General features: G+C 55.1%; 5 protein-coding genes and 1 non-coding gene across 6 annotated transcripts; 3 read left to right on the top strand and 3 right to left on the bottom strand.

The window, feature by feature from the left end:
* Positions 1–281: 281 nt before the first annotated feature.
* On the top strand, positions 282–979 carry BO82DRAFT_372545 (ORMDL family protein; the record flags this gene model as incomplete). The annotated part of the gene is made up of 3 exons (XM_025637321.1): positions 282–414; positions 510–868; positions 932–979. The coding sequence occupies 3 exons, from the start codon at positions 282–284 to the stop codon at positions 977–979; spliced, it is 540 nt and encodes a 179-aa protein (XP_025494306.1).
* Positions 980–2,469: 1,490 nt separating this feature from the next.
* On the bottom strand, positions 2,470–3,046 carry BO82DRAFT_410118 (uncharacterized protein; the record flags this gene model as incomplete). Its single annotated transcript, XM_025639759.1, has 1 exon — positions 2,470–3,046. A coding segment is annotated over one exon (555 nt), but the record flags the coding sequence as incomplete, so codon positions are not given.
* Positions 3,047–3,622: 576 nt separating this feature from the next.
* On the bottom strand, positions 3,623–5,170 carry BO82DRAFT_329990 (glycoside hydrolase family 71 protein; the record flags this gene model as incomplete). Its single annotated transcript, XM_025633080.1, has 4 exons — positions 3,623–4,182; positions 4,250–4,381; positions 4,445–4,976; positions 5,036–5,170. 4 exons carry the CDS (start codon positions 5,168–5,170, stop codon positions 3,668–3,670), a joined length of 1,314 nt encoding a protein of 437 aa, XP_025494304.1. The 3' UTR covers positions 3,623–3,667.
* A 1,691-nt stretch (positions 5,171–6,861) lies between these two features.
* On the top strand, positions 6,862–6,932 carry BO82DRAFT_t101. Its single transcript has one exon. It is a non-coding gene; the product is annotated as a tRNA-His (tRNA).
* A 293-nt stretch (positions 6,933–7,225) lies between these two features.
* Positions 7,226–9,592, top strand: BO82DRAFT_430207 (uncharacterized protein). The gene is made up of 2 exons (XM_025640603.1): positions 7,226–7,400; positions 7,464–9,592. The coding sequence occupies exons 1-2, from the start codon at positions 7,280–7,282 to the stop codon at positions 9,338–9,340; spliced, it is 1,998 nt and encodes a 665-aa protein (XP_025494303.1). The 5' UTR covers positions 7,226–7,279; the 3' UTR covers positions 9,341–9,592.
* A 388-nt stretch (positions 9,593–9,980) lies between these two features.
* BO82DRAFT_399762 (uncharacterized protein) lies at positions 9,981–10,427 on the bottom strand (the record flags this gene model as incomplete). The annotated part of the gene is made up of 1 exon (XM_025639138.1): positions 9,981–10,427. A coding segment is annotated over one exon (447 nt), but the record flags the coding sequence as incomplete, so codon positions are not given.
* Positions 10,428–10,441: the final 14 nt, after the last annotated feature.

Raw genomic sequence — 10,441 nt, 5'->3', positions numbered from 1 at the left:
TGGTTGTCTTCCTCGATCAAACTACCTCACCCTCTCCTTTCTTTTCCGCTCTATCTCAATCTCTATCAATCCCTCTTCCTCTTCTTCGGTTCCTACTCCTCTCTAACCTGCGACTCTCTCTTTCCTCGTGCCAAGATTCCCACCTCTCCTCCTTTCCGACTATCCCCTCCTCCTGCTCTTGCGATAATACCGCCAAAGTGTCTTCTCTACTCGTTCCCCGTGCCATCTCCTTCCCTCCGGAAGTCGACACCGGCCGACATCGGCTGACTCCGGACTCCAATATGTCTTCAGGCAAGGCTGGGCGGAGGAGACGGTCGAGCAGTATCATTTATCAGGAGCCTCCCGAGTCCATCGAGCGGACCAGCGACCAGGCTGCCCTCCCCAATCTGAACGCAAATTGGGTCAATGCTAAGGGTGAGTTGGGATAACTGAAGGCGGGCGCGAATTCCAGCGGGCAGTCACGCACAGAATGAACGAGGTGGCTGACGGTCTGTACGACGACAATCTAGGTGCCTGGACCATTCACTTCGTCTTGATCGTGGCTCTGAAGATTCTCTTCGACATCATTCCTGGCGTCTCGCAAGAAACCTCCTGGACGCTCACCAACATCAGCTATATGTTCGGCTCTTTCCTCATGTTTCACTGGGTGCGGGGCATCCCTTTCGAGTTCAACGCCGGGGCGTACGACAACCTCAACATGTGGGAGCAGATTGACAACGGCGACCAATACACGCCGACCAAGAAGTTCCTGCTCTGCGTGCCCATCTGCCTTTTCCTTCTCAGCACGCATTATACCCACTACGACCTGACGTATTTCACTATCAACTTCCTCGCTACGTTGGGGGTGGTCATCCCGAAGTTGCCGTTTGTGAGTTGGGCCCCACCGTCTCAGGCGGAAGTATCGCAGTACTAACCCGTCTCTCTCTGCCAGTCGCACCGTTTGCGAATAGGTCTCTTCTCTGACATTCCCGAGGAGTAGTCGCTCGCTGCTCCGGCTCATCGAATTTCCTTATCTTAATCCAACTCACATGTTCTCATCTTCCAGACTTGTCCTCCTTCCTATCTTTTTTCTCCATTCTTTGCTAATATTCTCCACTTGGCATCTATGTTGTCTTTCCCCTGCGTCTCTCGCTGTCATCACCTTCATGTCCCCCTTTTCTTCGACCCCACACGGTCCGCCATCGGGGTAGGACCTCCGGCCACATTTGGGGAAGACCAAGTGGGGCACTCATCTTGCCAATTTGTGCCGGTGTGTTTTTCCAGGGTACCTTCCATGCGAAGTGGGGAGGACAGGCCTGTCTTGGGGGTTCCTCACTTTGAAACTGGAAACTGGGGTGGAAAGACAATTGAATTGTGGTTTCATCTTTGCAGAAGGAGTTTGGGCGATGGCGTGAAAAGGGGACGGCGGGCTACACTAGATGAAGAACCCAAAAATAGGGGAGAAACGGAGGGGTTTTGTACTCCTATTCTCCATGCTCTCGAAATTATCTTCACCATCATCACTACTACACACTACCTACCTACCTATATATCCTATCCATTATTACTTGCTGGTGCATTGTCTTGGTAGTTCTGTTGTGAATAGGCCTGCAGTGTCCACTTTGTGGTTCGACGATAAGGTAGCCTCGGGATAATACTGGGTATAGAAAAGGGGTCGACGCCGTGGACCTCATCCTTGGGGTTAACACCCTCGCCCACTGAAGGACGATAATGATGTTGGCAATCCGCCTGAACATCGAGCAGTGTGGGACCTCACCTCTTGAACCTCGTCACGTGCGGTATACAACACCACTCCAGGGATCGGACGTCAACAGTCAGGGCTTCCTAGGGCGCATTAGCCCACTTCATTACAACTGATGTACAACTGATGTGATGCATAGAGTCACTACATGCCACAGTAGTGCTCGGCGGGAGAGTTCTTCATTGTTCCACATTCGTCTAAAACAAAGCCATTATCGCATTGAGGTCCCAGCACTCGAGCATTGTATCGAGCTGTGCCGCGCTGTCTCCAAAGGACTGATAGCAGCATGCACATCGAATCCCCCCTCAGAACAAGATTCCATATTCTTCATCGGAGGATGCCAGTTGGAATCCTTCCTTTATCCCTCCTTACCAGCGCTCCTTGTCCTCAGATCTCAAGCAACTCGGCTTCTTTATCAATCACCATCCCCTTGACCCCTTTCCATTACACAACACTAAGATAATGACATTCTACAGGCGAACTCCACAAACTTACCTTTCATCCCAAAGTTATATAACCCCCGCCAACCATGACAACCATGTCAACAGGAAGGCTCCATCCCAAACCCCAAGCCCAAACCCCAAGCCCAAACCCCAAGCCCAAACCCCCAAATTCCTCAAGATACCTGATCCCCAAACTAACCCAAAGCCCCAAAATTCCCCAAAACAACCAACCAATCCCCCCTTTTTTTTTTTTTTTTTTTTTTTTTTTTTTTTCCCCGCCCTTCCCCGAACCCCCAGAATGTCCACCTTACCCCCCTGGAGCACCAGCACCAGCAGCGCCGCCAGCATGCAGAACCTGGAGATGGCCTGCTACCCGGAGTGGCGGCCCTTCCTCGACGCCTGGCCCCGCAAGACCATCATCCGGCTGATCGTGCGCCCCGCCCCGACCACCGCGCTGCATTCCGCGGAAGGCTGGGCGCGCGCCCGGACCGAGCTCCACTGCCGGATGCGCCTGCTGCGCGACCGCTGGCCCTACCCGGGGGCGCGGCGGTTCGGCGGCGCCATCTTCTGGGCCGACCAGGTGCGCTTCTACACTGAGCTGCTGGAGTCGGATTACTATACAATCCCCGGCGGTGGTGGTGGTGGTGGGGAGGTGAACGGCCTGGTGAACGCGGACGCGGACGCGGATACCCGTGGGCTGGAGATGGTCGACTGCGGCGGGGGGCAGGGGGGCCCCACGCCTGAGGCGGTGCAGTCGGTCAAGGAGTGGCTGGCGACGGTGGAGGATAATGATCCTGAGGGCGGGGTGTGGGGGATTTTGATTGATACGGTGGTGGTTTGAAGTTCTTCTGTTTGCTTTTGAGGGGGTTGGAGGGTGTAGGTAGGTGTAGCTGATTCGGGGATGATGCCCTGCGCTCAGTCCAGTGTCTTGATAGTTTAGGTCCCTAGATCACCTAGTCTCAGTCCCTCCCCCTTTCCCTCCTTTCCTTTTGAAGTTCTTATATAATGTTCGAAATATTGAAAAAATGTCGGTCACTCTCACTGGAGAGGAAGATTCTTTGGTGGTGTGTCTGCAATTATGATTATACCTTGAGATTGGTTTTTGCATATCGGATTCGGATTTTGGGATTTAGTATATGTGTTTTTGGTGTTGTAGGTTGGTCTCTCTATATAGGGTTTGCCTTCGAGACCCTATACAGTACATACAAGGGGTGTGTGGTATGTACCGTATACTGTTAGCCCTAGTTTCTCTCGGGCTCCGGGTTCCAAGGTTTGGTGCGGTCTCATTCTCGGTGCCATTCAACTGCGACTACTACTACTACTACTCCCAGGAAAATTGAGTTGCTCACTTATTATGCGACATGACCCATAGCATGCATAGACTCGGATTCAATTTAAGCAGGTCAGACTAAAAACCAATCATCGCAGCGCCCTCCCAGCCGGCATTCCTAGACCCCGACGACCCAACCAGCAACACTATAACTTATCGAACCCCCGCAATCTTCCCCACATACACGTTGAAGTTATATGACTTGTTGCACTGGCTCTGCACCGCCAACCCGCCCGGTCCACTCAGAATCGTCTGCCCATTCCGACTCATGGTGAACGTCTGCGGGCCCGTCCCCATCGAGACGTTCGACGTCACGATCCCCGCGGGCACCTCGATCCGCACGGGGCCATTCGACCCGCTGGTCACCGTCAGCGTCGCTGGACTGGTCAGCAGGGTCGCCACGAAGATACTGTCCCCGAGCATGGAGATCCCGTTCGGGGGCCCGAGGTTGTCCTCCGGGCACGAGACCCCCTTCGGCGTGGGACGGTACCAGTACACCAGGCTGTCCTTCTCGACCCGCGGGGCAGTGGCACCGGACTTGTACGCGGCGATGTAGGGCTGGTACAGGTCCCGCCAGGCGTCGTGCGGCATGCCCTTGGCCCACTTGGAGGACCCGTCGTCGCTGTGGTTGGCCGCGTAGGGGCCGATGTAGTGCGATTCGCCGTAGTCTATATTCCCGTGTGGGTTATGCATATCAGCCTCATCGGCAGCAACAGCAGGAGGGGGTGTGCGTACCATTCCACGAGATGATCTCAATCAAGCTGGGCCGGAGCGTCAGCATCTGCTCCCACCGCAGGGTCGGCAGGTTCTCGCAGATGAAGACCCAGTTCTTGCTGTTGAAGTGGGTGGCGAACCAGGGCGAGACGGCTGTCGCTTCGTTAGCTCGTTATGCCCCAATGCTGGCAACCACAGAGATGATGTAACACTCACGCGCCATATAGGTGGTCCCAGCCAAGTCCTTGACATACCGATCATCCCAGATCGTCGTCATGGGGCCCCTGATGATGCTATTGCCGCCGTCGGTGGGCCAGGCGTACCACGAGAAGGCGCCGTCCGCGGCCCGCGCCCGGTTGCTGGACGCCTCGGCCGGGTCCTGCAGGTTCGGGAGGGCGTGGATCGCGTGCGCGGTGCCCTGCTTCACGGGGCCCCAGTTGAAGCTGTCGCCCACGAAGGTGCTCACCACCGCGCCGCCCCGGTACTGCATCTGCGCCGGGTGGGCGGCGTACTGCTGCATGTAGGCGGTGATCTTGGCCGTGTCGCCGTTGGTCCAGTAGGCGAAGTCGAAGGAGATGAAGACCTTGAAGCCCACCTGCTGCGCCGCCTGGTAGGCCAGCGCCAGCTGCGTTGGCGTGTACTTGTCGATGCTGGCGCAGTTCAGCGCGAAGGCGTCGATGCCGATCGCTTGCGCTGCTTGCATGTCCGCGATCCAGTCCTCTATTTGGTAGTTCTCGACGATGCCGACCTGTGGGTGGTTAGCTTTGGTGATGCGGTATTGAGGTGTGAAGAGACATTTTGACGTACCATGAAGTGGGCAAAGACATATCGGTCTGAGGCCTGGGGTTCATCGCGTTCAACTTCGACAGTGGGAAAACCCCAGACTGACTGGAGGATACCGAGCACAACGACGACGAGTTGAAGAAAAGTATTCCAGATCATTCTTGCTTCTTCAATGAGCGATTCAAAACTTGAATAGCCTCCTCATGTCCTGGGGAAAGAGCCCTCCCCCGCGCTTTTATGTTGGACTCGCCATTCTCCCCCGGTTTGTGCAATTGAGCAGAAGGGAGCGCATTTCCCCTCCTTCTCTTCATCGCGGAGCACATCCATCGTCGTTTCTCCTGGAACCAGACACTTTAGAGGCCCGCGATCGTAGTCAATGAGACCGGTGTAACCCATGGCTGCACCTCAGAAATAAGGTTATGCGCGATGTTGAACCACGTGAGATGCTGCAAACCGTCCGAGACCTTCTTCCGACCGGCGATTCTCGATCCTACAGTAACACTCGGAGATTTAGTCTCCACTCGATCAACACTGGCAAGCTTCTGACCTGGTCACATTCATGGTGGCGGCCCGGCAGCGATCGAAGTGACAAGACGCCCTGCCATCATGCATGTCAAGGTACGAGCCGAGCCGCTTTCCGCATTGAGAGCTTCTATGGACAACGTCCTCTGTCGTCGCTGACAAGAGTCCGAACCTCAGAGCAATCATGTGCGTTTGTCGCAATGCAACAGTCTGTTTTGTTCGCTTTGCAGAGTCTTCAATTGGCGGTCTGGAGCTGAAACTGCGAGCCAGACAGGTGTATATTCATTTGTCACCGCACAAGTAAGTCTCCACGGCATTGCCGTCGTGCATGCAAGCCGTGTACGACGTCGGTTCAACTGCATCAGGCGCAGGGCGTATGACAACTACGGAGGAGAATCGTTATTCACGTCGGACCAAAGGCTCAGCGTTTGGTTGTGTGGGGATTGGCATGTCGCAACTAATGTACAGTACATCAACCTCAGTAACCGACCACGGACTGTGTGTCGCTCCAGTCACCGACCTAGATACACCTTGCAGCGGATTGAACCACACCGACCAGAGTAACTGCCCATGGACTTTATGTCCCAGCATCAGCAGCTTCTCACGTACGCTGTCTGGCGACACGGATAAGCTGGAGCTTAAAATTCCTAGTGATGCGGATATTGCCAACTCCTCAAGTACTCCGTCAACAAAGGCTGGGTCCCGAGCATGACCTTAGTTTTTCCAAGTCGGAATCATTTTCCTTGCTGCTGCTGCCTTCCCATTGAATGTATGAACCTCAACGTTCAAGTACATGGCTGGATAAAGGTTCTAGTATGCTGGGCTATGCGTTGAGGTTGCCACCACACGGCCCATCTAGCTCCAGAAGCAAGAATGGAATATACACATATGTACACATACAGGTGCGAATACAAGTATCAAAGAGCTGGTTATGGTTGTCAGTAAAAAGGCCCACTAATGTGCACTGATGTGCACTGTAATATGTATACCGTGCAACAGTCTAGCATTGATCGAAGGCCGGACAAGTGGTCACAGTTCAAGATAATCACCAGAGAACGTGATACAGTGTCTATAGCTAAGACAACCCTGATAACAAAGGATACTACTGTCGCAACAAGGTGGAGCAGTGATCAAGTGTCTGTATATCCTAACTAATAAAGGATATCACCGCCGCCAACAAGGAGGCACAGTAATCTATCGTCAAGCATATGGACAAACACACCAGGCGATTGAGAGGTGGACTTGGCAGTCTATGCGATGTAGTTGCATTCTACTCATGTTAAATAATGTACTTAGGGTGCTAAGTTGGGGCGATTATCACAACAACAGGTGCTGTGGTCTAGTGGTATGACGTCACGTTGTGGCCGTGCCAGCCCCGGTTCGATTCCGGGCAGCGCCACTTTCTTTTTTTGGTTTGTTTTCTTTTACTTCTCCTAACATGTTGCTCGCACCCAGCTAGACTTATTCTGTGCCGTTTTTTTCTCTTCTTTTCTTTGGTCATTTTTGAACTTAACCGTCCATATCAGTGATACGCAAATCGAACAGGCTGTCTGGCTATCACTCATCTCCTACTTATATACACAAATCGCTACATACAAAGCGGCAGGCGGGACGTGAAGCAAACACGTCCAATGCGGCTATCGATAAGCGCCGCGTTTCTTTGACCGGCTATCAGCCATTATCGGCGCGATTCTTTCTCTTCGCGCATCGCATCTCTTCCTCTTCAACTTACTCCTACATCATTCTATGCGGCTTTTGATGGCTATACCAGAAGGTGCAGAGGCATCTATGCCTCTCTATCGTCCTGCGAAACCACTTCCCTTTGAGCTGGTCCAGCACTCCGGCATCTTCCTTGAAGAGAAGCTATGTATGTCTCGCTCTATACAGTCCATCTACTCCTTTGTTTGCGAATGCTCACATTTCCCACCAGATACACAAGCTCTTAACTTCTTATTAGAAATTCTCACCGCGGGCACTATTGCTTATACGCCAGCTTACGTTCCACCTCCTCAGCACTTGGCTGTCGCCGCCACCTTCCTTGTACACCCCTCTACGACCACTCGCGCAAAGACAGCCGAGGAGGAAGAAGCCCCCATTGCATCCCTCCGTCTCCTCCGCCTTACCAACGCGCTCGTTGGGCCCAGAGCCGCCAAGTTCGGCCTCGCATTCTCCTTCACGCACTTCGAAACATCGCGCCATGGCCGCCGGCGTCGCGGGGCCGACGACGCGCCCACCTCGCCGGATGCGACAGAGAATATCATGACGCCGATAAACCTCGAGCTGGGGGAATCACAATCCATCTGGTCTCGTGCGGAGGACTTCTGGCATGCCGTCGGGTGGGCATTCCAGTGCTCTGTACTACACCACGAGCGCTGGGAACACTGGCGGATCTGGCTCGAGTTCATGTGCGAGGTGCTCGAAAGTGACTGGAATGAGCGCCATCGACAGTGGATAGAGACCAAGGACGCCAGCACGGACGCCGAGGATGTGAACACTACGAAGCGCAGGTCCAAAATCACGACCAAGACGAACGATGCAGCCGATCAGATACTGAAAGACAGCCTCATCGTGCGCTACATTGATGGCGCTAGCGCCACATACGGCCGCAATCGTCGAATCGTGAAATCTATCTTCGCCGACGGCCGGGCTACAACCTCCAACGAGTTCCGCGAGGTCTTTGAGAATGAACTCAAGCACGGCAAACACAAGAAGTCCAGCCACAATAGCAAGAAGCGCGGGATGCGGGTCAACATCGACGCGGAAGAGTATGGGGACTATCTGACCGACGATGAGGAGGACGAGGAAAGTGTTGATGCCGGTGACACCACCACGACAGATGACATTGTTGTCGAAGACGTCGAGCCACGGGCTCCACAAGGACGCGGCCGTGGTCGCGGTCGCGGTCGCGGTCGCGGCGGCGCAGGGACTCCAGCCTCGTCGAGACGAGATGCTGGTGGTGGTGTTGCTCTCCGACAGTCAAAACGAGCCCGACGAGGTACTCGCCCGCAGGAGACTCACCCAGAACCCACCATCTTCACCACACCGGCAAACTTCAAGACACCCGACAACTACGGCACACCTACAGGCACGTTCAAATACTCCGATCCTACCTCTCAACGCTATGTTCCGGACGACCAGATTCCCCCCGGCCACCTAGCCACCATGCACGCCGACCCCTGCACCCTCGGCGGCATGCGCTCCATCACCCTCCGCCAACGCCTCCTGCACCTCCTCTCCACCGTCTCCGAGACCATCCCCCAACACTTCATCCCTCTCGAAGAGCTGTATCACCTCTTCGCCGAGAACATCCGCCACCTGCCCCTCCCCTCGTACCAGGCCTTTATCAGCCCCACCGCCCTCCCGCACTTCACCCCGGCCGCCCAGACCACCCTCTGCGAGTACCTGCTTTTCCGCATGCGCGAGTCCGCCGCCCCTGACACGGCGGACGAGTACCTCAGCCAAGCGAAGCTGGAATACTGCTTCCTGCCCTACGGCGCGAACACGAACTCCCCCGCCGACAACGCCAAGATCTCCATCACCCTGGAGGCGCTGATCATCCTGCTCGCCGACAACGACATGCTGACCGTGACCCCGGCGCTGAAGGAGGCCGTCGGGGAGGGGATCATGGCTCGCGAGCGGCGCCCGATCCACGATGGGCGGAAGAAGCGCGAGGCCGACCTGCATGCGGGCGACATTGAGTGGGCGTGGCTGTTGGAAAGCGGGCGGCGGTTGTGGTTCCTGGTCGAAGAGATCATTCCGCTGACGCAGGGGAACGAGGATCACGGGATGACGGTTGCCACGGTTTGAGACGTTTCTGGCTCTCGACGAGAAGATTGGATGTGGATGGTGGTCGTGGGCGTTTGAAGCTGCGAGTTGGGCATTTTCAATTTGTGTTGTGCTGCACAGCCTGTGTTTGTTGATCGTGCTGGTCTCTTCCCCTTTTTTTTGTCATATTATATTCCCGGGCGAATTTACCTAGGAAGTGCTTTCTTCTCGAATAGCCAGATAGATACCCTGTTGTTGTGATTGTAGCAGAGATAAGTTTCTTGAGTTGAGCATCTGAATTACATTCTTATTTTGATCAATCGTTCATCCTCTATTTATTGTTCTTCTGAAGGAAACACTCGTACTACAGAATCCACCAAGCCATGGTCCCTTTCCAAATGGGCCTGTCAAAAAAAGCAAAACCAACAAACCGCATACAAAATGCATCTCAATTCCAAATATTACCATGCTGATAGACAAAAAAACGGGTATAAAAGTACGAACAACTTCTTCAGCAGACTAGATCCCCTCCATCCATCACTAGATCCTCAAAACATTCACCAGATTTTAACCAGCCACCATGACCAACACGTTGTCAAAACAACCACATCCCCAGCGCCAAACCCAGTCCGAGAATTCGGAAATAACCGCAAGTGAGCTTCCTGCAGATATTTAGGTAGGTTTACGGCGCAGGCCGCGGCCCAATAATCTGCCTCCGGGCGCCGCCGACGCCCAAGCCGGGCCCGCCGCGGTTCTGGTTGTCGCCGCCCATGTAGCCGTACTGGTGGACGTCCCAGGCGCCCTGGCCGGGGCCGGAGCCCAGCGAGCCGTCGCGCAGCCCGCGGGCGGCGGCCGCCTGGGTCTGCTTCTGGCTCTCCTCCCACTCGCGCTGGCGCTCGCGCTCGCGCTCCATCTCGCGCTCCAGCAGGGACTTGGAGGCCCAGCCGCCGGCCTTGGTCGTTTGCTGGGCGGCCAGACGGCGGCTGTTCTCGGCGTCGACCTCGGCAGTCGTCGTGTAGTCTGCGGGGCGGTGGGTGGTTGGTTTGGGAGAACTAGGGGGGTGGTTGGTGGAGAGGAAGCGGTCGACTCTGGTTGAGGGAGAAGCGGGGACGGGTTTGCGGATGGGGGACTGGGGGGGCGAGG

This window comes from Aspergillus uvarum, assembly GCF_003184745.1.
Source record: "Aspergillus uvarum CBS 121591 unplaced genomic scaffold BO82scaffold_12, whole genome shotgun sequence".
Classification (NCBI taxonomy): Eukaryota; Fungi; Ascomycota; class Eurotiomycetes; order Eurotiales; family Aspergillaceae; genus Aspergillus; species Aspergillus uvarum.
This window is presented reverse-complemented; position numbering and strand designations above follow the sequence as displayed.